Source organism: Callithrix jacchus, chromosome 5, assembly GCF_049354715.1.
Source record: "Callithrix jacchus isolate 240 chromosome 5, calJac240_pri, whole genome shotgun sequence".
NCBI lineage: Eukaryota > Metazoa > Chordata > Mammalia > Primates > Cebidae > Callithrix > Callithrix jacchus.
The window spans coordinates 5,464,260-5,491,168 of record NC_133506.1 but is presented as its reverse complement, the minus strand read 5'-3'; the positions used below and the strand labels follow the sequence as shown (position 1 = coordinate 5,491,168).

At 45.6% G+C, this 26,909-nt stretch overlaps 1 protein-coding gene across 1 annotated transcript in view; it reads left to right on the top strand.

Moving 5' to 3' along the window:
* Positions 1 to 202: 202 nt before the first annotated feature.
* The window catches only part of CHMP4B (charged multivesicular body protein 4B), a 42,330-nt gene continuing 15,623 nt past the window's right edge, over positions 203 to 26,909 (top strand). The window contains exon 1 of the mRNA XM_008995511.5: positions 203 to 524. Coding sequence (XP_008993759.2) covers positions 335 to 524 — 190 coding nt within the window. The 5' untranslated portion in view covers positions 203 to 334. The remainder of the gene's footprint in view (positions 525 to 26,909) is intronic.

Here is a 26,909-nt window from a genome sequence, read left to right as displayed (position 1 = left end):
TGACCCCAGCTAGACTAAAAGACGCGCCGGGGAGCGCCAGAAGCCGGAAGACTATAGCCTCCCGGCATGCAGCGCCCTTTCCCCCATTAGGTTTGAGGAGCGGCCGGCGCGTTGCCCATCGGGAGTTGTAGTCAGCGGCGCGTTGCCCTGACGCTGGCCGGGCCGGGCGTGGGGGCCTTTGGGAGGTGGCGCGACCGGGCCCAGCTGCGGGGCGGAGGCGGAGGCGGAGGAGAGGCCTGCGGCGGCTGGGAGCTGCGAGGCTGGGAGCGGGCGCCGGAGCCAAGCCGAGCCGAGCCGGAGTGGGCGGCGAAGGCCGGCGTGGCGAGCAGCAACCATGTCGGTGTTCGGGAAGCTGTTCGGGGCTGGAGGGGGTAAGGCCGGCAAGGGCGGCCCGACCCCCCAGGAGGCCATCCAGCGGCTGCGGGACACGGAGGAGATGTTAAGCAAGAAACAGGAGTTTCTGGAGAAGAAAATTGAGCAGGAACTGACGGCCGCCAAGAAGCACGGCACCAAAAACAAGCGCGGTGAGGCGGCCTGGCCCCTTCAGACTTTCCTCGAGCTCCCCTCAGGTTCCCTGGGCCCTGACTTCACCTTCGTCAGACTTGCCTCGGGGTCTGCTCTGACCCTGGAACTCTCTCGGTCAGACTTCTTGCCGGATCAGGGACCCCCTCCCCGTCCAGCTCCCTTCAGTGTCTCCCCGATCCCTGGACTTTTCCATCGTCAGACTCTTTCTGCCCTCTTCTCTCGGCCTCTCCCCACCCCGCCAGGCCCCTTCAGACCCCGGATCTCACAGCATTTTCTTCCACCCTCACTCTATTCCTTTCTCTTTGCCTTGTCCTGCTCCCTTTGGCCTCACCCACCTTCCGAGCTATTGCCCCTGCCTCCTCCACGGCTCATTTCTGCCCCCATCCTAGTATTTCTGTGCTTCCCGGTGCTACCCCTGCCCTCTCCCGACTCCTCCGTGGAGTCTGTGAGCTGCCCCTGGCCTCTCCCCCTCCCCCTAACTCAGAATTCTCCTCGAAACGCATCGGTGGTGGAGAGAAACGGGGAATGGGGGAGAGGAGACCCTCTGTTTCCCGCTCTGTTTACTTGCTGAGTGAACTTGGGCAAGTTGCTTTCCCTTTCAGGCCTCAGTTTCCCCATCCATCAGCCAGGGTTTGGCCTCTGTTGAGGCCTAAGGTATCTTCCAGCTTCGTGATTCACTTTTTGTTGCCTCATAGCTTGGCCTTATCAAAGTTTCCCGTGGCGCAAGCCTTCACCCCGTGACTCACCGCTTCCCCATCCCTCTGAAGGAGAAATAGAGACTCCCGACTCCTCCCCAGTCCCCACTCCTGGGGTTCAGGGCCCCGGTACTGAATCTCGAGGCACTGCTTGCTTTACTTCCTGTTGTCGTATGACTTTCTGGGCATTCTAAGTGCTTTGTGTTTTTATTTTTCTTTCTTTCTTTTTTGAGATGGAGTCTTGCTCTGTTGCCCAGGATGGACTGCAGTGGTTCCATTTCGGCTCACTGCAACCTCTGCCTCCTGGGTTCAAGCGATTCTCCTGCCTCAGCCTCCTGAGTAGCTGGGTTTACAGGCACCCGCCATCACACCGAGCTAATTTTTTGTATTTTTAGTAGAGATGGGGTTTCACCATGTTGGTCAGGCTGGTCTCAAACTCCTGACCTCATGATCTACCCCCCTCAGCCTCCCAAAGTTCTGGGATTACAGGCGTGAGCCACCGCGCCCAGCCACGGCTTTGTGTTTTTCTTCAGTGAGATGCATGTGAAAGTGCTTTAAAACTAAAGCAGTTTAGAAATGTTTGCTTTTTCATGTTATGGCCATGTGAGAGTGAATCACAGAACGACATACCTTCCTGCTGAGAACGGTTTAGGAGTGACACAAACAAGTAATTCACTCAGAAGTCTGTTAGTGACTAGCAGTGTGACCTTATGCTACTTTACCCTTCGGAAAGGAAAATCATGGATTTACAGTGCTTAGCACATAGTAGGGGCTCAATCGCTGTTTTCTCCATTCTAACAGGAGAACAGCATAGCCTATCTTGAGGATGCTGCTGATAGTCAACAAATACTCTGGAAATTCTTTTTAGTGCCTGCCGCATGTGCTGTATTCATAGGGGTGAACAACACAGCCCCCACGCTAATGGGAGAGAAGACAGAAACAGGAAAATAAATGAAGAAAATATTGTCTGGGGGTGATAAATAGTAAATACACAAACAAAAAGATGGTCTGATAGGGAGTGATGGAGTGGGAGGGATGCCACTTTAGATAGAATGGCCAAGGAAGACTCCTTTGAAAAGGCAAAGTTTGAACTGAGCCTGGAGAAGGAACCAATCCGGGGGAGGAGCCTTCCAGGCGAGGAGAGCAGCATGGGAAAAGGCTTAGAGGTTGGCAGGTTGTAAGAAACAGAAGGGGCCGGGCGCGGTGGCCCACACCTATAATCACAGCACTTTGGGAGGCCGAGGCAGGTGGATCATGAGGTCAAGAGATTGAGACCATCCTGGCCAACAAAGTGAAACCCTGTCTCTACTAAAAATACAAAAATTAGCTGGGCGTGGTGGTGCGCACCTGTAGTCCCAGCTACAGGTTTGGAGGCTGAGGCAGGAGAATTGCTTGAACCCAGGAGGCAGAGGTTGCAGTGAGCCGAGATCATGCCATTGCACTCCAGTCTGGGTAACAACAGCGAAACTCCGTCTCAAAAAAAAAAAATTAAAAAAAAAAAAAAGAAAGAAACAGAAGGCAGGGACTCCTGTGTCCAGAATGTAGTGCTTGAAGGGAGAGTGGCATGAAATAAGGGGGCCAGGGGTTGGACTTTGAACTCGTTGATGAAGTGTTTGGATTTTATTCCAAGTGGATGGAAAACTTTTCGAAGGTATTTTGCTGGAACGTGTCCTTATTGACAGGGTTTGAAACATCATGTGGCTGCTCTTTGGAGAGTGGTGGGGGATGAGAGTGGGAGCGGGGAGGACCATGAGGAGGCAGTTGCAGTGGTTGATTTGTGGCCTGGACTCCAGCTGTAGCTGTGGAGAGGGGCACAGGGTTATATTTTGCCGTCTCTAGCTTTTGCCTCTGATGACTCTTCCTCAGTCCAGATCCTCTGTTTATGGTCATCAGAGTCAGTGTTTTTAGCTTTCTGCACTTTGGAATGCAGGAGAAGGGTGTCAGTTTACCATTCTCTTGTGGTCTTTTGGTCTGGAGCTAACTAGATTCGATTGGACTGACTTTCAAGAGGCTGGGGGAGAGCTCACCAACCAACTGTGGAGGCCCAATCTCAGCTGTTTGACTTACCGAACGCAGGCAGTCTTCCTGAGTTTGCTCGAGAGGACTGGAGCTGCTGTAACCTCCCCTTCTTTTTAGCATCCTCTGAAAGGAAGGTTTTACCTGCTCCCGGGATAGCGTGTGGAGGTGAACACTACCACACTACCATATTCAGTGAGTCTACTTATTCACCTGCCACTCAGAGATGAAAATACACTGTGCCTGCCCTTCAGGAACTCAGGATTGGAAGTCTGAAGTGAGAATGTGTGCGCGCGAGAGAGAGAGAGAGAGAGAGAGAGAGAGAGAGAGAGAGAGAGAGAGAGAGAGAGAGATGGGGAGGGGGGGCATGCGCGAGCAGGAAATGATTACAACGGTGAAGAAATGTGAGTGTGTATGTGGGCGGAGGCTGCACCTGTTTTAGGGGAAAGGATAAAGAATTGGCAGAGGAAGGAGAGCGCGAGGTGGGTTAGCAAGAAGTTAAGTGTGTTTGGGGGGCAGTGACTGTGTCCCCTCGGAGTCTGTGGGTGGGACAGGAGGTAACACTGGAGAGTGGCCTGTAGTCTTTGGACCTTGACCTGGAAGTGGTGAGGAACCTTTAGCTGTCCTTTATTTTTATTTATTTGTTCATTTTAAGCAACAGGGTCTTGCTCTGAGGCCCAGGCTGAAGTGCAGTGGTGCAGTCATAGCTCACTTGCAGCCTAAAACTCCTGGGCTCAAATGATCCTCTCACTTCAGGCTCCTGAGTAGCTAGGACTTCAGGCACATGCCTAGCTAATTAACAACATTTTTTTTGATAGGGACAGGGCCTCGCTGTGTTGCCCAGGCTGGTCTCAAACTCCTGGTTTCAAGCAATCTTCTCATATTCGCCTCCCAAAAATGTGATTACAGCCATTGTGCTCAGCCCTTGGCTGTCATTTAAAGCAGAGAATCATCATGTCTGCTTGGAATATTGAAAGAGGACTCCGGCAGCAGCTTAAAGGAAGAAGTGTGGGCTGACCAGGAAGGGACAGGGGGCAGGAATCCCATAAGGGACAAGGATAGCGTCCTTCAGACCTGGGTTTGAGCTGCAGCTTCATCACTTACCACCTGTGTACCCGGGGCAGGTTACTGTGCACCTCAGATTCCTCCTCTACAAATTGGGGTACTAGTATCTGCCTGGTTGGATGAAAATATGTTAGGCATGCAAAGCTCTTAGCACAATGTGTGCCATATGGTAAGTGACCGATAAATGCTTGCCATTATCACTATTACAAGGACACTTGCAATTATTCAGGTGCGAACAAAGGGCCTAGTATAGAAGCACGGAGAACTGGAAGGGAAATAAAACATACCTGAGACCTTTCTGAAGGAGAATCAAAAGAGATTTGGTGATTTATTGGAATTGTGGGAATGGGCAGGATGAAGGAGAGAGAGGAGTGGAGGATGATTCCCAAGTTTATAGCTTGGGCAACTGGTTGGATGGTGATGGCATTAATGAAGTTGGGAAACAGGAGAAGGAGCGGTACTTCATAATTGTATAGTCCTTGTAGGTTTGGAAAACCCCTCAGCATCTGCTGAGACTGTGAGGTCCACGAGGTAAGTTGTGACGGTCACATTCATCACTGTGTCCCCACCACCTAGCACAGTGTTCTGCGCGTGATTAATGGTCAACATTTGTTAAACAAAAAAAAATCTTGTGGGTATGTTCTGTTATTCCCATTGTACAGAGGGGAAGTTGAGGCTCATGAGGGGACGTAACTCAACTCAGAGGCCAGTTCGTCTGTCGGCTGTGAACATTTTATGTCACTTATTCCTGTGATGAGAATGGTGTCATCACAGGCATTGCCATCACTCAGTTCATTAAACACCCACCTGTGCAAGGTGTGGTGCTGAGTAGGGCAAAAAGAAGTGAAGCAGAAACAGGCCATTCCCTGCTGGGTGTGTAGCCAAATGTAGATGCTATCTTTGAGGCATACACATTGGAAAGCTGAAACAAACCTCAGGAGCTTCAGTATTTGCAGTGTGTAGTTGCATATCCCCGGTAGTGGTTCCAGTGAGGGACCTAGAGCAAAATTTGGATTGCTTGTTTTTTCCCAATTTTTCTTTATTTGTATATTCATTCTTAAGCCCGTGGCAGGCCCTTACTGTGTCCTAGGCCCCATTCTTGGTGCTGAGAATACAGACGTGAACGAGATGTGGTCCCTGCCATCCAAGGGACTTAGATATCATTTATGAAATAATAGTCATCTCATATGGCTATGATGAGCATTAGCTAAGATAATACATGAAAGAGTGTGTGGCAAATTGTGGATACTGAGTAAGTGTACTTTTCTTTTTCGATAAAGTTATTGTTGATCAGACTTCTTTGGTTTAGTTGTCCAAATGGAAAAGTTCTTTCATTGAGAGCTGGATGGTAACCAAGATTAAAGTTTAGCTGAACTGACAAAAATCACCTAAAGCTAGGTCTTTTTTTGGTACCTTTCTAAACAATGCCCTTTAGTTTTCTCCTTAAGAAAGGTGATCATACTTTTCTGGAGAACATGTGGGGAAAAAAAAAAGAAAAGAAAAAAATGGATGATGATCAAATATTAAAGATCTTTTCAAGTCTTAGTAATTAGCTAAGGAAATACCTACTACAGGTCGTTCAGATCTCCCTTTTTTTCCTATTTTAGTAAAGATAAAAACAGTTGTAGACAAGATCATAGTTTAACAAGAGACTTGTATAAGATTAGGAAATGGAGACAGGCATCTAAAACACCTTACACTGGTACATTTCTGTGGATTTATGGATGCAAATCAGTTCATTTACAGGTTAATTTAGGCTCAGTTGAGAATATCTGATGGATACATAGAGGCCAGGAGCTCACAAGAGATATATCTTCATTAAGTTCTGCTCATTGATGGAGTGAGGGTGGTTTTCTTATGTTTAATAAAGTCTCTGTAAAAGATGAGCATATGTAAAGACATTGTTAATAAGTTATGTGTATAGTGAATGTGGCTTTTTGGTTCTCTGGAATCAAGATCTCAGGTTGAAAAGCACAGTGTCTCAGTGGTACATGTGTTAGCAGGATCTCTTATCCCAGAGGCCCAGGGATAGAAAACTTGAAATCTACCCAGGGAACTGAGCACTGGGAATTTCTGTTAGTAACACTTAAGTTTCTTGTTTAGAAAAATAGTTGGCTAGATTGAGTTTGGTTTACTTCTTAAGACAGATGGCATGTCAGAGGCTCTATGTGTTGGCTATCCAAACATGCTGGTGCCTTTGATTCACATGACAATTTTTTTTTTTTTTTTTTTTAGATAGAGTCTTGCTCTATGGCCCAGGCTGGAGTGCAATGGCACAATCTCGGCTCACGGCAACCTCTGCCTCCCGGGTTCAAGCAGTTTTCCTGCCTCAGTCTCTTGAGTAGCTGGGATTACAGGCGTGCACCAACACGCCCAGATAATTGTTTTACATATTTTTTAGTAGAGACAGGGTTTCACCATTTTGCTGAGGCTGGTCTCGAACTCCTGACCTCGTGATCTGCCCACCTTGGCCTCCTAAAGTGCTGGGATTACAGGTGTGAGCCACTGTGCCTGGCCAACAAAATCTTATTTTGCCCATTTGGCAGGGAGATTAGATATTTTTAAGTGCCTGCCAGAGCAGGTTTATAATGTGGTTTGCAACTCAAGATAGGTTTTTTTGGGAAGTTTAACTAAACATGAAGACCTTTGAGCAGGACTGTTTTGCTTGGAAGAAATCTTGAGTTGTCCAGAGTTGGGTAAGAGTATGGAGTGAGGGCTTGGAGACCAAACTGTGAAGATGTGTGCGATCCATCCATCTCTGAGGCAGAAAGCCAGGATCTAATTTGTTTACAGTGGTCCAGATCCTTGACACGGAGCCAGGGCCCACCAGGAGGAGGGGCAGAGCTCTTGGGGTCTTGAGGATTTCTTATGAAAACGTAGTCTTCTTGCTTAGAATTATTTTGTGTTGTGCCACTGTCTTTAAGAGTATGAGAGAGACGATATTAAAAAACAATTTTAGTTGGTCATTTTGAGGATAGATGATTATATTTAGAAGGAAAATCTGAGCATAGCAATGGGAAACAACAGATCTGGCTGGTTATGTACTAGCCTGTTTTGAAGCTGTTTGGCTCATGTCAGCAATCATTTACGTTTCTCCTAGGAGGAAGGCAGTGTGGTGATGTGGGCAAAGATTCCCAGTTTGAATGCAGCTTTACCTCTCACCAGTAGTATCTTGGCAGTTACTTATTTTCTCTGAGTCTCAATTCCCGTGTGTGACAAGGGAAATACTACCAGTGCTTACTGCCTAGGGTTCTTGCGAGCATATGGAGTAAATTGATGTATGTAGAGTGCCTGCCAGAATGCCTGGCAAATAGGTGAGATGAAAATGTTTCCTTGACTTCCCAGGGATAGGCTTAGGGACAGTAAGGTACGAAGATGGACAAGACACTGCCTTCTCCCCACAAGGGCGCACACAGTTCATCGAGGAAGATACACAAGTAAAAGTGACTATGAGAAAAGGCAAATCCTAAGTTTATAAATGAAGTGTTAGAGGAAAATACAGCAGGAAGAGTTTAATTTGTCTCTGAGGTTGTAGGTTCATCTCACCCAGCCACCCATCCAATGTCCAGATTCCTTTTGTGGCATTCTTGCCAAGTGATGAACCTCTGATGGAACCCCTCTGTTGACAGGATTTGTAGTAGGTGCTTTATCCTCCCACACTACAACACAGTCTGTCTCTGGACAGCTCCAACACCTTTCTTACTTGGGACTAATACCTATCTTTCTGTAGTACCTACTTCTGCTACAGGTTGGGATGGTAGCTTCATAGGGAAGCAGCCTGGGCTGGTGAAAAGAATGTAGGATTTGGGGACAGAAAGTTTGGGGCAAATCCCGGCTTTGACACTAGACAATTGTGAACTAGAAAACAAGTTGTGGTTTCTGTCTCTTGGGCCACAGAGAACAGATCTGATCCCACTTCTACATGGCAGATCAAGGAAGACTGTGCTTATGTCTCAAGCCTGCAGCCCTTCTACATTCATTGACTGTTCATTTTCTGGTGCTTCTGTTCCTTCCTTTTTACCCTCCTTTGGATGTGCATGTTCTGTTCACCAGTGTTCCTCTTTTTTTTTTTTGTTTTTGGAGACACAGTTTTGCTCTGTGGCCCAGGCTGGAGTGCAGTGGCACCATCTCAGCTCACTGCAACCTCTGCCTCCCGGATTCAAGCAGTTCTCCTGCCTCAGCCTCCTGAGTAGCTGGTACTACAGGTGCATGCCACTACGCCCAGCTAATTTTTATATTTTTAGTAGAGATGGGGTTTCACCGTGTTAGCCAGGATGGTCTCAATCTCTTGACCTCGTGATCTACCCACCTTGGCCTCCCAAAGTGTTGGGATTACAGGCATGAGCCACCGTGCCTGGCCCCCCCCGCTTTTTTTTTTTTTTTTCTTTGAGATGAAGTGTTGCTCTGTTGCCCAGTCTGGAATGCAGTGGCACCATCTCAGCTCATAGCAACCTCCACCTCCTGGGTTCAAGTGATTCTTCCACCTCAGCCTCCCGAGTAGCTGGAATTACAGGCAGGTGCCACCAAGCCCGGCTAAATTTTTTTGTATTTTCACTAAAGACAAGGTTTCACCATGTTGGCCAGGCTGGTCTTGAACTCCTGACCTCAAGTGATCCGCCCACCTCAGCCTCCCAAAGTGCTGGGATTATAGGCATGAGCCACCGCACCTGGTCAGTGTTGCTTTTAAGGTGTGGAGTGGACAGAGCTGAATAATCTGAATATTCTGGCAGAAGTCTGAGCGGCACAACCCCAGAACATGCAGGGCCAAGGCATTTGTTTAGGAACTGATTTGGTTATGTGTGCTCTTTAGCCCTGATACTTCCTGTATCACTGAGACAGGGAAAAGCAATCGTATTTTCCTGTGGCTTATTCATTAGTAAAGGGATGAGCATCTAGGAACCCCTAAAGTTTGTTTGGTCCTTCTTAAAGAGTCTTAGCTGAAGGATTGAATGATTTAAGTTCTTAACAAGAGCATCTGGCTGGCTTGATTCCCTGACAGCTGATATTTCTAGCTCTATCTCCTCCCTCTTCCTTACAGGGCAAAGCTGACTTGGAGGGCTTATTTGAGTGATGGAGGAAAGCTATACATCCCTCTGGTTGTGATTGTTTGGCTCAAAAGCTCAGTGATGTGGTATAGTGGAAAAGATGCTAGCTTTGTGGTGAGAAGAGTTGAGTTCCCATTCCACCTCTGCCACTTGCTAGTTTGGTAAGCCAAGGCAAGCTTCCTCATATCTCTGAGCAACAGCTTCTTTAGCTACAAAAATGGAATACAGAATTGATTACACAAGTTTTCTGCTCCAAGTGTGGTCTGTGGGAAATTATGAGAAATGCAGACTCCTAGGCCCCTTCCTGACCTACTGAAGCAGAACCTGCGTATTGTGAGGTCCTCAGGTGGTTTGTAGGCCCATCGCAGTTTGAGAGGTTTTGAAACAGATGTGGATATTGTGCAGTTTGGGGGCTCTGATGTTGAGATCCCAAATCTTTGATCTTAATGCTATATACGTACACATTTGCATTTAATTTCAGTCGATCCATTTTCAAAGAAGGTAGCTGGAAACTTTTGCTTCATTTATGAATCTATTTGATAGATAAGTATGTAGTATAATTTAAGCTGTGCACCAGATACTCTCCTAGCTGCTGGGTAAATGCAGGTGAAGACAGGTCATTGCCTCTGAGGTGCTTATAATCTGGCTGGGCGACAGACAAGTCAACAGGTAACCTGGGTACAATGTGATTTGTTCTAGAAGCATATTCAGAATTCAGTTTGTGATATGCAGTAGAGGGAACTGGAATAGCTTCATTGTGGGGGCTGGGGGACTTTTTATCGAATAGTTATTTTGGGGAGTAATGGAATGTTAGAGCAGAAAGGAACTCAAAATATATGAGTGCTTGAAACTTTAAATTAATAGGAAAAGTTTTTCGAAAAGAAAAACCAGGAACGTGGAACTGTTTGCAGTACTTTTGAAGTACTTTACTTGAATCAGAAGCCCCTTGGTGGGGACATGACAATAGATCAGTGTCTTGGTGGTAAAATAATTAGCTTTGGAATACTAAATTTAAAGTATACTTTATTGTGATAATTAATTTGCTTAATGATTCAGTTAAATTGATTCAATTATAATTGTCTTCCTATGAAAATAAGTAGGAACTAAGAAACCTGAGTAGTGGATTCTCTACTGTCTGCATAAGCAATAATTATAAATTCCGGTTTGTAACCTTTATAAGGACTAATAGTTGTATAAATAAAAAGAAGATTTTACATGTGTGTAGCCCAGCCTCTGTTCCCTGCAGGTTTGGAGAGGAGTTGCTACCCAGACTAGGATTCACTTTGTGACTCCCCCATTAGGGTGAGGAATTTGATCAGCTTGGTGTGTTCCAGCGTTCGCTGGACTTGGAGACACTGACTGAGAAGTCTGACATTTAAAACCCAGATTAGGCTGTGCACGGTGGCTCATACCTGTAATCCTAACACTTTGGAAGGCTGAGGTGGAAAGGTAACTTGAGGCCAGGAGTTTGAGACCAACATGGGCATCAAAGTGAGACCCCTCTCTATTTTTTTTTAAAAAGTTAAAAATAAAAGCCCAGATTATTGTTAGTTTCTTTCCTTTCTGTTCCTTTTTTTTTTGAGACAGTCTCGCTCTGTTGCCCAGGCTGGAGTACAGCTTCGAGATCTCGGCTTATTGTAACCTCCGCCTTCTGGGCTGAAGCCATCCTCCTGAGTGGCTGGGACTACAAGTGCACACCACCATGCCTGGCTAAATTTTTGTATTTTTTGTAGAGATGGGGTTTCGCCATGTTGCCCAGACTAGTCTTGAATTCCTGAACTCAGGCTGTCTACCCACCTTGGCCTTCTAAAGTTTTGGAATTCAGGCATGAGCTGCTGGATACGACCTATTGCTTTTATTTTTGAGGCAGTGTCTTGCTCTGTTGCCCAGGCTGGAGTGCAGTGGCACGATGTTGGCTCATTACAACCTCCACCTCCCAGGTTCAAGGAATTCTCCTGCCTCAGCCTCCCGAGTAGCTGGGATTACAGGCACATGCCACCACACCCAGCTAATTTTTGTATTTTTAGTAGAGGCGGGGTTTCACCACATTGGCCAGGCTGGTCTCGAATTCCTAACCTCAGGTGATCCACCTACCTTGGCCTCCCAAAGTGCTGGGATTACAAACATGAATCATAGTGCCCAGCCTGCTTTCTTAATTCTCTATCAGGTGAAATAGTTGCTCTCACCTCTTCAAAGCATTTTTTTCCTTTAGAATTTTGCACATAGGCAGCGTGTCGTCGCCGATTGCTTGGCAAGTCTGGAGTTAGGACTTTGGGTGTCAAATTGTAATGGGCTCCAATAGCCTTCTGTGGGCTTGTCCAAGGAGGGAACTGATATCAGCCTGGCATTCAGCTTGCTGCTCCTAGCTGACAGGGCTGCAGGGCTCACAGCTGTGGACAGCCCTCTTCATGATTAGATCCTACAGGTAATTTTGAAGGTGTTAAGGACACTGCAATATGGGCCCAGGTAAGTAAGTTTCATCATTCTTAAAAACATTGTATTTCAAAGTAAAAAAATTTTTTTTCAGAAAAAATATCCCCAGAAAATGAAAACATTTCCCGCATCTTTGGGAAATGCCATGTACTTTACAAACTTGATCATGTTTGATCTTTTCAGCAACTCCATGTATAAGTGGTATTATCCCATTTTAGAGATGAAAAAGTTCAGGTTCAGATTATATGAGTCACTGGGCAGACCTAGCTCTGTGACTTGGGGATTCTGAGGGAGGGAGGGCTGTATCACAGTGGGTTTTCTGGTGTGTTTGATATTCTATAGGATTTCAGTTCTGTCACCCAGGTTGGAGTGCAGTGGCGTGATCATGGCTCAATGCATCCTGGACATCCTGGGCTCAAGTGATGCTCCCACCTCAGCTTCCAAGTAGCTGGGACTATAGGCATGTACCACCAAGTATGGCTAATATTTTATTTTTTATAGAGACAGTGGTCTCAGTTATGTTGCCCAGGCTGGGCTCTTGAACTTCTGGGCACAAGCAGTCTTCCCACCTCTGCCTCCCAGAGAGTTGGGATTACAGGTGTGCATCACTCACTATGCCTGGCCGCAGATCGCTATCATCCTTGAGTGCTTGTAATTTATCAATAGGCAGGATCTTGTCATTGGAAATCAGTTTTTATAATATTCCCTGTGCAATGTGAGCACCTATTATTCTGCAGAGGAATACTTCACAGTGTTTTACGGCTTCCAAAGAACTTTCACATACATAATCTGGTTTTGAAACTCGGAGAAGCCTTATGTAGGGCAGATTATGATTTTTAGCTCCATTGTTTTCCTTTTTTTAGAGGAAGAAACTAAGACTCAAAACAATTAAATGGTGTTCCTAGAGGCAGAGTCAAGACTAGAGCCCTTGAGGCTCCAAGTCTAGTGCGTTTCTGCCACTCTGTGCATCCACCCTGGCTCCTTCCTTTTAATGCTGTATTTCAGATTCCCCCAGCTTCAGCATGGCTGTGTCAGTAGTGGGTGTGGTCAGGTTGAGGAGGACAAGGTTGGGGTTGGGGTATGGGGATCCTAAGAGTGACTGGACCTTGTTATACACAGTGGCACTAGTGCCAAGGAGAAGACCCAGAGGGGACTGTTTACATTCTGCAATGGTTTGAGAGCCTTTATTCACTTGTCTTCATTCGTTCCATTTGCTACAACATCAACATTGTGTATTTTCCTGCCAGGTTTCCATCTTTTCCCACAATAAGCTTATTTTCTCCCTGGCCTCTAGAGTAGGGTTTCTCAACCTTAACTATTGACATTTTGGACTGCGTAATTTTTTGTTGTGTGGGGCTGTCTTGTGTATCGTAGGATGTTCAGTAGTAACTTTGGCCTCTGTCTACTAGATGTTCATAGTACCTCCCTATCCAGTTGTGACGCAAAAATGTCTCCAAATATTGCTGAATGTCCCCAAAAAGGCGAGGCTTGTCAAGCCACTGCAAATGGAGCGCTAGAGTGTCAGAGGCTTGTCTAAGGATAAGGGGGTCATAAAGAGCAGGGCTGGGGGCGGGAACCTGCTAGGTACTTTTCATCCTACCCTTTTGTTGTTCTGCTCTGGAAACCAAGGTCTAGAGACTTAGCCCAGGGCCACCTGGCTCTGTTTTCTGGAAGTCTGGCTAGGGCTGGGACCTAGACCTGAATCCCTCCCACCCAGGACTCTTTGATCAACCCACAGTGCCTAGTCTTTTCAGGTTGAAGAACCCTTTTCTAATTTCAGAAAATAGTGAGATTGGGCATATAATAATAGTTGTACTTTTAGTACTCGTTGAGATCAGATATTAACACAAAATTCCATTTAACCGATATTTACTATATACCCACCGTCTTTCTTCCCTAGGACTGTGTCCATGTAAATGGTATGTGGTCACATGGTAGTTGTTTTTATTATTGTGTGATATATTCATCATTTAGTGCAGAGGCAGGGCACAGTTTTACACATTCACAGAGCACGGGAGTGACCACTGTGAACCCCATGAGCTCACAACTCATAGGTTGGGAACTGATTGACAGATTATGCCAGGAGACTTGAGAGAACAGCAGACCTGAAATTCTGGGCTTTTCCTGAAACCCTGAGCTGTCTTCACACTTGAGATGGAAATCTCCACACTCTGGAAATTAAAAGGCAACAGGCTACCCAGAGTGCTCAGTGCAGCTCTCTCGACAGCTATACACTGGGGCATTTGTGATAAAAGAAGAGGCATTTGGCTGGAAACCAGCTTTAAGTTTCTAGCATTAGTTGGTAAATGGTGCATGGGTCTAAGGGGAGTTTAAAATAATGGCCTTGAACTTGGGAATCTGTGTTTGCAGAGCCTCTCATCTCAAAGCACTGAGCTTCTCTGACAAGAACCATTATTCTTATTTCAGAGGTATGAGGCAGAGAGGCCAGGGCCACACAAAGGGTGCCTGAAAAAGAGCCTGCTCCTCCCAGGTTTAGGAGCTTGGACCCCTGGTTGGCATCCTGGGTTGGAGCTGTTTGCTTTTATCAGGTGATGGTGGGAAGAGGAAAAACGTTGTTAAGTTTGGCAAACATTTTGAGTGTTTACTATGAAAGACTCAATTTGAAGGGACTGTGTGGGACATAGTTCTTACCCTCCAGGAACTCCCAGTCTGCTGAATGCTGTAGAGAAGGACAGTGCATAACTCTGTAAAATAAGGCACACCTACCATTGGTATTCAAAGTATGGTAGGAGAAGGAAGGAGGAAGAAGTGAATTTCAGCTGGGAGACTAGGGTAGCGCCAGGGTGGCAGAGGTTCTGAGCTGGGGTGTGATGAATGGGATTTGGGAAGGAGGAGGCAGAGGCCTGTTGGACCATTCGAGGCAGAGAGTTCTGTGGGACCAAAGCTACAGGGATTGGCCTGTGCTGTGTTTGTATGCAGAAGGGTTGAGGGATTATGGGGTATAGATGAGGGGGAGTGGTGACTCAGGTGGGGTGAGAGTTCTAGTTGTGGCTTCCCTGAGGAGCCCTGGATGCCACGCTGAGGAATCTGTGTTAGTCTGAATTTAGTGAGGCACATACCAAATGGATACTTTCTATCTCTAGAGAGCAGTTTGCTGGGACCAGCAGCCATCTCCCTATAGCACCCAGGTGAAGTTTCCCATTAGTAGGCTGTCTGTCCATTAATGCCTGAGGGAACGAGGTGTGTCTCAGGGCTCTCACCTTATAAGGAAGTCCATTGGTCACTATCCTTTCTCATGTTTGTTCCCCCGGGTTTCCCTTCTGCTTTATTTGAAGTCTAGCCATTCTGGGCAGCTTGGTAGAGACAGAACAGCAATTTCTCTGTTCTCACAGTATCTCAGGTTGCATGCCAAAGGTAGGCAGGCAAATCCTCTTTGCTTAAACTAGCTTGACCCAGCCTCATTTATTAATCAGGTCCTTGGCTAATATTGTGCATTTCATTCCCAGCTGGCTAGCTGGCTAACTCAATTAGTTGTGATCTTTGGGATTGTTTAATCTTTCTTTCATGTTTATCTTTGGTTCAAGAGAAAGCTAGTTATTCTTTCTGGTTAATGACAATGACCTGTATTTCTGAGGCCATACATTTCAAGTTCAGCCCAGACTCGGTCTCCGATCCCATTCCTGAAACTCTGAGAATGAACTCTTCCTCAATTTCCCCTTTCCTGAGCTCCTGGCCTCCTGTTAGCTTTCCTACCCCTGGTGCTCCCTCCATTGCCCACATTGGTCAGGCAGACCCCTAAGACTTTGAGATGCTGCACGCTAGTTCAAACTCTGTCTGTGCACCTCTTAGGACAAGAAAGAGCCTTCCTATTTCTGGGCCTTTGTTTTCTCAACAACAAAATGGGAAGATGGATTGAGTGAGTGCTAAGATTTCTCTGCTGTAGCATTCTCTTAGTCAACAAGTGCCACATTACAGTAACTTTACCCTCCAGACAGCCAGGCGTTGCTCCATGCAGTTTCACTGCATGAAAAGATGGAGTAGCCCAGCGTTCATCTTACCTGTTAACAGTTAGATATGTCCCTGCTCATTGTAAAAGTCTAGGTCAGCCCCAGGCTGTTTTGTAGAAAGTAGTGGACATTTTTCCATTTTGATTCCTTAGATCAGAGGCCAGAACTGAATAATGGTTTTTAGCTGTTCCCCTGTTCCCGCACCCAGCCCAGCAGCGCAGACGCTGGAGGGCATCTCTCCTGGTGCCTGCCTCTGACTTTACTGCCAGCCTTTTGGCAAATCAGAGGCACAAATTCTGTTGAGGCTCAGCAGGTCCAAGCCCTACTGGACAAAGCCCCAGGAGTGACCAGTTAAGCAGACTGGGGTAAGACTTGTGGTAGGACTTGACTTGCTCACTGACCCACCTTTGGGGCCACAGGATGTAGGGGATTTGTCTCCTGTGTGAGGATAGTGAAGAAAGGAACCAGCTGCTAACGGCTGGCCTAACTCGAGTCATTTTAATTCAATCTGCTTTTTAGGATGGCAATCGAAGAGAAAATCAATGATCCTGGGAGTGTCGGAAAGAACAGTGGGCTTTTCTGCAAAGGCCTCGTGTGCTTAGCATAAGTCGTGGCTCCATCATGAGCAGCTAAGCCTCTTAGGAATGTGGTAATCATTTACCCACCTGGTTCTAAATTAGGCCTTTTAAAACCTCAAGTCTCCACTAGTGACATTAAAACAGCTCTCTCCCTTTTATTAACCTGCACAGTACATTCCTGTCTCCTAAGCAGTTCCGGAAAAATCAAACAACTTCAGAGCTCATCTTGTCCATATAGTGGGAAATTACAGGCCCAGAGAGGTTAGGTGATCTATTAAAAGTAACACAGCTCATTGAAGGGAAAGCTGGGACTGGAACTCATGGCTCCTATCTCCTCATTCCAAGTAATTCTGCTGTAGCCTCACCTGCTTCTAAACAGACGCTGTGGTAAGTGTAGCCAACCCTGCCAGAATGGTTTGGAAAATAAGTGCCATGCCCAAAGCCAGCTGACAGGAGAGATGGAGCAAACGGTTGCTATTTTAGAGGGTTGTTTTCTTTTGAGTTATAACTGGCTGTCAGTGGTTAGGCGGGCTGGCATAGCCCTGGTGGAGGATCATTTCTGACCCTCTGTGTGACCAGGCTGAACAAGGCACTGTCTTTCCCTGCATCAGAGTTTCCTCCATGCACGGGATCAGAGGAATTCCTACTTTTGGCTCATTTTACAGGACTTTGGGAGGGTTAGGAAGCCTATAAAGAGACCTAGGAAAAAGTTGGTATATAAATAGTTTTTGGTGCTGCTTGTTTTTTTTTTTTCTTTTTTGTTGAGGTATAATTTATTTATAGTAAAGCAGATGAGTCTTAGGTGACAGTTGAGTGAATTTTTATAAATGTATACACTGTGTAACTACCACACAGATCAAGATATGAGAACATTCCAGCACTCAGCAGTCTGGAGGGTTTATAGCAGTTTAGGACTTGAGAAGAGAACAATATTTGTTTATTCTGGCCCTTTTAGACTCTCAGAGGCCGTTTATCATCCTGTTACTCATTCAGTGTGTTTCCCAAACACCTTGTAGTGCAGGGCACGGTGCTAGGTATTGCTGGGAGTACAGAAATGAAGAATTATTGGCCTCTGTCTCGGGCTCACAGACCATTAGGGATTATGACTCGAATCCAAGGGAGAAAGCGAGGAGAGCCGAGAGGAAGCTTGGAGAAGAGAGGCTGCTTCTTGCTGGGAGAGGGGAGGATGTGTGGTATTTATGTAGACACAGAATTTTCCCCACTTCTCTCTGTTTGTAAACATAGGAAAGGGGCCAGTTTATGAACTTCAGCCCCTTCTCAGCCAGTTCTTTGCGTTCTCAGACCATGTTGGGTGCTTGGAGAGGTGCAGGCCCAGCCGAGAACGCCCATCTGCGGTGTTCACTCAGCTTTGCCTTTCCCTTGGAAAGCAGAAGAAAACTCAGGCAAGAACAAGAGACACCTCCCTCCCTTTCTTTGGCCCCTGGGCTCTAAGTAACTGACTTCCCTCTGTCTTGGGACTTAAGGCTATAAGGCCACAAATCTGTGAGTTAATTTTGGCCTGAATTTCTTTCTTTGCCCTCTTTGGTTGAGTAATTTAAAATGTCAGTTTCTTATATGAAACCAAACCCCAGAAAGACTTTCCTGATCCTTTTCCTGTATGAGAAGTAAGTTTTAGATTTTCTTTTAATTGCTGATTAGGCACATATGGCTCTGTGGTTGGTAGGAAAGGAGGAGGCCGTATCCAGAGTAGACACACGATGATCCCTTTCTTTAAAGAGAGTCTCCAGAGTTAGTTTGAGACCAGTGCCTAAGAGAGGGTCAGTCTGAGGCGATAACACCCTAGGACATCTGAGCATTACAGAGCCACATCTTGGCACATGTGTAAGCAGTAGATAGGAAGGAAAGAAGGGCAGATGGCTCTGCCTGGCTGAACCTTGTTCAAGTTCTGGTGAGTTACTGGGTCTTGGAAATATAAGGGACTTAAGAGATCATCTGGGTGTATTCCCCCACTCCCATTTTACAGGTGAGGAAACCAAGACTGATTTGACCAGAATTGACTGGCAGCAGAGCTGGAACCAGAACCAGGTCTCACGTGTGGTAGAGAATGAAGATGTTTTGGAGGAGTGCTCGGCAGGGTGTGGAAGGAAGCTTGGCTGGGACAGGGTGGTGGTGGAGAGGAGGATGAATGGAATGGCAGAAGCATTTGATGGCTCCCCCAGCGTTTGGAGCCAGGAAAAACAAGGCACCAAGGTGGGAGAGACACTGAGCCTGTCAGTCATCTCAGGGGAGGGACCCAAGAGCCCTGCATGAAGAGGATATGGAGGATACTGTGGCCAGGATGAAGGATTTTAAATGGCTTGGGCATCTATAGTGCCTGTCTTCCTTATATTAGTTAGCTTGAGCTGCCATAACAAAATACCATAGACTGAGAAATTTATTTTCTCGGTTCTGGAAATTCAGAGTCCATGATCAAGGTGCTGGGTAATTTAGCTGTCTTCCTGGCTTACAGACAGCTGCCTTCTTGCTGTGTCCTCACATGACCTTTCCGTGAAGTGTGTGTGTGCATTGCAGGGAGTGGACAGAGACTGGGGGCATCTTTCTTCCTTTAAGGCTAAAACAGTCCTGTCAGATTAGGGACCCACCTTGTGATATCATTTAGCCTTAATTACCTCCAAAAGGCCCCATCTCCAAGTGCAGCCACTCTGGGGTCAGGACTTCAATGTATGAATTCTGGGGGGATACAGGTCAGTCCATGGCACTCAGCTTTCTGTTTTCCAACTGACTACTTTAGGGCCCTTGAGGTATTGTTTTTCTTGGTAGGGAGGCTGCTTTCTGACATTCCTTTCTTTACATTATTTTCTAAGCAATCAGATTATAATGTAGCACTGTGAATTGTTCAAGAGAACAGGTTTGTTTTTTTAAATTTTTTTGAGACAGGGTCTCGCTGTGTCACTCAGGCTGGAGTACAGTGGCATGAAAATGGCTCTTTGCAGACCGGACCTCCGCAGCTCAAGGGATCCTCCCCTCTCAGCCTCCCAAGTAGCTGAGACTACAGATGCACGTCACCATGCCCAGCTAATTTTTTTTTTTTTTTTTTTGATGGAGTCTTGCTCTGTCGCCAGGCTGGCGTACAGTGGTGTGATCTCGGCTCACTGCAGTCTCCACCTCCTGGGTTCAAGTGATTCTCCTGCCTCAGCCTCCTGAGTAGCTGGGATTACAGGTGTGCACCACCATACCCGGCTAATTTTTGTATTTTCAGTAGAGATGGGGTTTCACCATGTTGGCCAGGCTGGTCTTGAACCCCTGACCTCAGGTGGTCTGCCCTCCTCAGCCTCCCAAAGTGCCAGGATTACAGGCGTGAGCCACCGTGCCTGGCTGCTCAGCTACTTTTTAAAAGTTTTTGTGGAGATAAGGTTTCGCTGTGTTGCCTAGGTTGGTGGTCTTGAACTCCTGGCCTCAAGTGATATTCCTGCCTCAGCCTCCTAAAGTGCTGGGATTATAGGCATGAGCCACCATGACTGGCCTCAGAGATTATTTTCTCTCAGTGTTTCAGTGTTTGGTAATTCTGTGCAGTTTAGAGTTTGTTCTTTAATTTTATTATTTTCACATACACGGTTTGAATCGAAAGTGTTGAGCAGGGAAGGCCGGATAGCAAGCCCATGGACCAGTTTGTTTTTGTTTTTTAATTGTGGTGAAGTATACATGCCACACTGGTGTGAGCTACCATGCCTGACCTGTGCCCCACTGTTGAAGGACCAAGGCAAGACTACCTTTTCCCAAAAAAGAATCAGCTTCCTGTGCCCGCCCCTTGCTGCCTTTTTGGCAAGGAAGATCATTTGTCTGCAACCCCCCTTGATCATGTCTCTTTGAGTCCAAAAGCATAAAATGATGGTTGGGTTTTCCCTCTTGCCTTGCTTTTCTAACAAGTGTGCACATTGGAAGTATTTTTTCTGCCGGTATTCACTCCCTTCCCTACTTCCCCACAAACGTCCCCAGCCCCCAGACCTCTGTTGTCATCTCAGTTGCCAGGGTGCTCTCTTGCTTGCTCAAGCAGAAGGGGGCCCTTGTTGACATGGATTCAGCTGGAAGCAGAGAAAGAAAAGCCAGTCGGAAAAGAAACAGTGCATCCAGCCTGGGAACGGAAACCCAAAGCAGGCTGTTTCCCCTCTGTCCCAGCCAAGAACCTGCTTACCGCAAGCAAGCCTGGCTAAAAGCATCCAGCCTGGGACCTGGTGGGTTGGAGGAGGAGCTCAATCAGGGCCTTCATTCCACCGAGAGGACGAGACCAAAGCACCAGTGCCAGTCATAGTTAGGTTGTTCTTAGTAAATGATTTGCTGCTCTAAATATAACTGCCTTTCCACGTCTGGGGATGGGGAAGAAATGGGCTGTTACTTTTGTTTGTTTTGATTAGGTAGTCATGTAAATGGTACATAATTTTAAGAAATGCCTTTGTTGCCTCAGTCACTCTGTGCCCTTCCTGAAATGACAAATTATAAGGCCCTGAGACAGTCTCTGCAATTACAAACATACACTATACCTGTACATTCTCCTGAGACACACCCATGTGTGAATGGTAGTAATTAGGTTACCTTTGAAAGGCTCTTTTACCTTTAAAGAGCCAGGATCTCGTTCTGTTGAATCCTGGGCTGGCGCTCGCGCTTGCGCTCGCTCTCGCTCTCTCTCTCTCTCTATATATATGTATACGTATACATATATATGTATATATATATATATTTTTTTGAGTCGGAGTTTCGCTCTTGTTACCCAGACTGGAGTGCAGTGGCGCGATCTCGGCTCAACGCAACCTCCGTCTCCTGGGTTCAGGCAATTCTGCCTCAGCCTCCTGGGATATAGATATATATTTTTTTAAAGAGACAGGATTTTGTTCTGTTGCCCAGGCTGGAGTGCATTGGAGCAATCATAGCTCACTGTAACCTCAAACTCCTGGGCTCAAGCAGTCCTCTCACGTTAGCCTCCCAAATAGCTAGGACTAAAAGTGTGCACCACTATGCCTGGCTAATTAAAAAAAATTTTTTTTTGGGGTAGAGACAGGATCTTACTTACTCTGTTACCTAGGCTGATCTTAAACTCCTGGCCTCAAGCTTTAACCTCCCGAAGTACTGGGATTGTAGGTGTGAGCCACTGTACTCGGCCAGAAATGATTTAGATTTGACCCACTCTGAAGTCCCTGAACTCCATCTTCCTCACATGGATTTAGAGAATGTTAATTCAAACTTCCGATGCTAACTTGAATTTTGAAGCCCATGACCCCACAGAAAGACCTGGGAGAATAGTTTCTTCCTCCCTGCCCCATATTCTCTTCCCCGAGTTACTAGTCTCTCTGAGAAAGGGCATCTCCACCACCTGTTTGTTCCAGCCAGGAACTTGGAAATTCCTGACTCAGTCTCCATTTCCTTCTCTTGTACATTCAAACAGGTGATACAGGCCCATGGTCTTCCCTCTCGGTATCTCTCAAGTTCATCCTCTCCTGGGCAGCCCCTCTGCTGTGGCCTCAGTTCAGGCCCTTGAAATCCACACCCTCTGGATTATTCAGTGGTTGCCAGTCCCTTCTCCCCACAGCAGCCAAAGCGATCTTTCTGAAATGTAAATCTGATCACGTTCCTCTTCTGCCTTAAATCTTTTAATGGCTTCCAGCTAACCCTGGGATAGACTCCAGCAGCTCCTTAACAAGACATCCAAGTCTGTCCGTGAGTTTCTCTCTTTAGCTTTTATCTTTCCTTGCTCCCTCTCTTATTTTCTCATGCCTTTCTTTTCCTGCTGCTTGGATATATTCCTCCTGGCTGTCTCCTGCCATCCTTTAAAAGGCATAACCCCAAAGGTTAGGTTCCCCGCTCTGGGCATCCACAGGTGAGTATCCTGTGCTGACCCCTGTCATTGTATTACATTGTCCATATCTGCTGGCCTGTGAACTTCTTCAGCCTTGGGACTATATAATTTTTGTCCCTCGTTCCCTAGCAGAGTGTCATGAGCAAAGTGTAATTCCTGGGATAGTAGAATGAGCATGGATTTGAGTTCTTCAAGGAATTGCCTGTCTAAGTTGTTGCATCCTGTGTAGTATTGTTATGAAGTTGCTTCATCTTTTCTAGTGTTGGCATGAAGTTGTTCAAAATATCCCCTTTTCATCCTTTTACTATCCGTGGAGTCTGTAGTGGTACCACACCTATCATTCTCGATATTGGTAATCTTTTACCAGTCTGGCTAGACGTTCAATTTTGTTGAACTTCTCAACGAGCCAGAATTTTATTTCATTGACCTTCTTTCTCTTTTGTTTCTCTTTTGTCTTTTACTGATTTTTTCATTTTGATCTTTATTCCCTTTCTTCTGCTTACTTTGGATTTCATTTGTTCTTTTTTTTTGGACAGGTTATCACTCTCTCACCTAGGCTGGAGTTCAGCAGTACTGTCATAGCTCACTGTAGCCTCAAACTCCTGGGCTCAAGTGATCCTCTTGCCTCAGCTTCCTAAGTAGCTGGGACAGTATAGGTACCTGCCTCCACACCCAGCTAATTTTTGAAAACAATTTTTAATAAAATAAGGTCTTGCCATGTTGCTCAGTCCCAAGCTGGTCTTTTTCTAGCCTGTTAAGGTGGAGGCTGAGGTCCATTTGAGATGATTCTTTTCTAGTATAGGCATTTAGTTCCCTTAAGGTATCACATTAGTGACATTCCACATATTTCGATAGGTTGTGTTTTCATTTTCATTCAGTTCAAAATACTTTGATTTCCTATTCCACTTCTTCTTTGACTTATGGCTTATTTAGAAATATATTCTTTAGTTTCTAAATTTGGGGATTTAACAGAGATTTTCTGTTTGTGATTCCTATTTTATTTTGTTTTTTTGAGATGGAGTCTCACCCTATTGCCCAAGATGGGGTAGTGATGTGATCTTGGCTCACTGCAACCTTCACCTCCTGGGTTCAAGTGATTCTCCTGCCTTAGCCTCCTGATTAGTTGGGACAGCAGGTACACACCACCACACCCAGCTAATTTTTGTAGTAGAGACAAGGTTTCATCATGTTGACCAGGCTGGTCTCGAACTCCTGACCTCAAGGGATCCACCCGCCTTGGCCTCTCAAAGTGCTGGGATTACAGGTGTCAACCACTGCACCTGGCATATGATTCCTAATTTAATTTCATCCCAGGTGATATACATAATATTACTTCATGTATAGTACACCTCATGTATGTATCCTCTCATTTGCCTTTCCTGGCCTGTGTGCAACGATCATGTTTTACATATAAATCCCCACACTACATTATTGCTGTTTTTTTGTTTAAAGATATTTAAATAACTTACATTTTAGTTATTATTTTTTTAGAGACAGGGTCTCACTCTGTCACCTAGGCTGGAGTCCAGTGGTGCAATCATAGCTCACTGCAGCCTTGACATCCTGGGCTGAGGGTATTCTCCCACCTTGGCCTCCCAGAGTACTGGGATCCTAGGCATGAACCACTGCACCTGGCAAGATTTACATCATTTTAAAGGCTTATGTATTTACCCATGCGTTTATCCTTTCTGGTGCTCCTCATAGCTCTGCATAGATCTGTATTTTCATCTGGTATCACTTTCCTTTTGCCTGAAGGACTTTTAAAAAGATGTTGTAGTGAAGGTTTTCTGGTGACGAATTCTTTGAGCTTTTCTGTGTCTGATAGTCTTTATTTTACCTTTGTTTTTGAAAGATTTTTCTGGGTTTAGAATTCCAGATTAATGGATTTTTTTGTTTGTTTGTTTCCTTTTGGTACTTAAAAATATTGCTCCACTGTCTTCTTGCTAGCATTGTTTTCTATGAGAAATCCGTCATTCTTATTTTTATCTCTGTGTATGTAATGTGTGTGTGTGTATATATAGATAGATAGATAAGTGGCTGCTCTTATGATTTTCTTTTTATTACTGGCTTTGAGCACTTTTAATATGATGTGCTTTGGTATATGTGGTCTTCTTCACGTTTCTTATGCTCCAGGGTCATTGAACTTCTTTTGTTATTTTTATTGCTTTTGAGACGGAGTCTTGCTCTGTTGCCAGGCTGGAGTGTAGTGACGCGATCTTGGCTCACTACAACCTCCGTCTCCTGGGTTCAAGCTGTTCTTCTGCCTCAGCCTCCTGAGTAGCTGGGACTATAGGCGTGAGCCCCCACACCCAGCTAATTTTTGTATTTTCAGTAGAGACAGTATTTCACCATGTTGGCCAGGATGGTCTCAATCTCCTGACCTTGTGATTTGCCCGCCTTAGCCTCCCAAAGTGCTAGGATTACAGGCGTGAGCCACTGCACCCAGCCTATAGCTTCTTGTATCTGTGGGTTTGTAATTTTCCTCAGAGTGGAAAATTTGTGGCCATTATTTATTGGAATATTTATTCACCTATCCTCTTCCTTTGAGGATTCCAGTTACATGTATATAGGTTACTTGAAGTTATCCCACACCTCACTGATGCTCTGCTGATGTTTAAAATTCTTGTTTCTCTCTGTATTTCATTTTGGATAGTTTTATTGCTATTCAAGTTTACAAATCTTTTTGTCAATGAAATGTCCAGTCTGCTGTTGATCCATGTAATAATTTTAGTCTCTAGAAGCTCGACTAGGTTTTTAAATAAATTATCTTCGTTCATTTGTGTTGCTATTAAAGAAATATCAGAGGCTGGGTCATGTATAAAGAAAAGAGATTTATTCGGCTCACAGTTCTGTAGGCTGTACAAGCAGCATGGTGCCAGAATCTGCTGCTGGCGAGGACGCAGGCTGCATTCACTCATGGTGGTGAAGGGGAGCTTATGTGTGTAGATCACATGGTGAGAGAGAGAGGGAGAGAGAGAGAGAGAGAGAGAGAGAGAGAGAAGCCGCCAGGCTTTTTTTAACAGCCAGCTCTTTCGGGAACTCAATAAAAACTGTGTGCAATTATCATGTTTTACATATAAATCCCCACACTACACTATTACTTTTATACCATTTTTTTTGTTGTTAAAAAACACTCACTCACTCCTGGAGAATGGTATTGAGCCATTCCTGAGGGATCTGCCACCATGATCCAGCGGCTTCTCTTTGCTAATTTTGACCTCTGCGTTAGTTTGGGTTACTTGTAATTTGTTGATTTTACTCTGCATTATGGGTGTTATTTACGCATTTCTTTGCATAAATCGTAGACTTTGATTGGATGTGAAATTTAAATTTTACCTTGTTTGGTACTGGATATTTTTGTATTCCTATAAATATTCTTTAAGTTTTGGGGGCACACTTTTTTGGTAACAGTTTGCCTTTGGGCCTTGGGTCTAAGAATTATTAGGCAGGCCTAGAGCAGTGTTTTTCTAGTATGGGGCTAGTTAATCCCTACTGGAAGACAAGGCCCTCCAAGAAGTATTTTGAGGCTTTTTAATCTAGCTGAGAAACAGGCACTATGACTGACCGCATGTGAGTACTTAGCATTATTCTCTGTCATCCTTTTGAGTGGTTCTTTCCTTGGTAGGTAGCTTCTTCACACATGCGTGCTGATCAGTGATCTGCCGAATACTGAGGAGGACCCTCCGTGGCTCTTTGGGGCTCTCTCTCTCTGTGTGACGCTCTCCTCAGGTACTCTTGTGACCTCCAGCTACATTGGATTCCCCAGACTCTCAGCTCAATCTTACTAATTCAGGAAGTTCCTGGGCTCTGCCTGGGTTTTCCTTTCCCGCACCTTGGTCAGCAATCAACTGGGTGTGATCTTAGGGTTCAACTTATTTCCGAGCCCGTAAGGATCACTGTTTCACTGTTCTTTTTTGCTTGATGTCCAGTGTCTCACAAACTGTTAACTTATTTATCTTGGGCTAGGGGTAAAGCCAGTCCCTGCCATCCTGTCTTGGCTAGAAGTAGAAGGAAGGCTCTGGATTTGAATTCTGACTCTGCTGGTTGGTTATTCATAAGCTTGAGATAGATAATCTCTCCAGGCCTCAAATCTCTTCATCTGTAAAATCGGCTAGTAAGATGAATTCCTTATTGTCAGGATTAAATACAAGAATAAAATACAAGGCTCAGAACAGATGTTAGTTCATGTGAGAAAGGAAGAGCTGACCAGGCACAATGCCTCATCCCTGTTATCCCAGCACTTTAGGAGGCCAAGGTGGGTAGATTGCTTAAGCTCAGGAGTTGGAGACCAGCCTGGGCTATATGGCAAAACCCCGTCTCTACACAAAAAATACAAAAAAATTAGCCAGGTGTGGTGACACAAACACATAGTCATAGCTGTTTGGGAGGCTGAGGTGGGAGGATAACTTGAGCCTGGGAGATAGAGGTTACAGTGCACCGAGATCATGCCATTGCCCTCCAGCCTGGGCAACAGAGCGAGACCCTGTGTCACAAATAGAACAAACAAACAAAAAAACAGAAGCCAGGATCAAGATTTTTTAAGATTTGAGCTTCAACAATTAAGAATTGAGAAGAGGGAAGGATCTAGGGGGGAAAAAAAAGAAAACTCAAGAAGGAATGGCCTCTGGGGCAAGGGAACCAGGCTAGGGGATCCCCCAGGGCTGACAGGAGAGAGGAATTTCAGAGAGAGGAGAGAATCAGTGCCAGAACCTGTAAGGAGATGGAGGGTGAAGGTGGCTGTGTTTGGATTCTAACTGCCGTTACCTTTGCTTCCT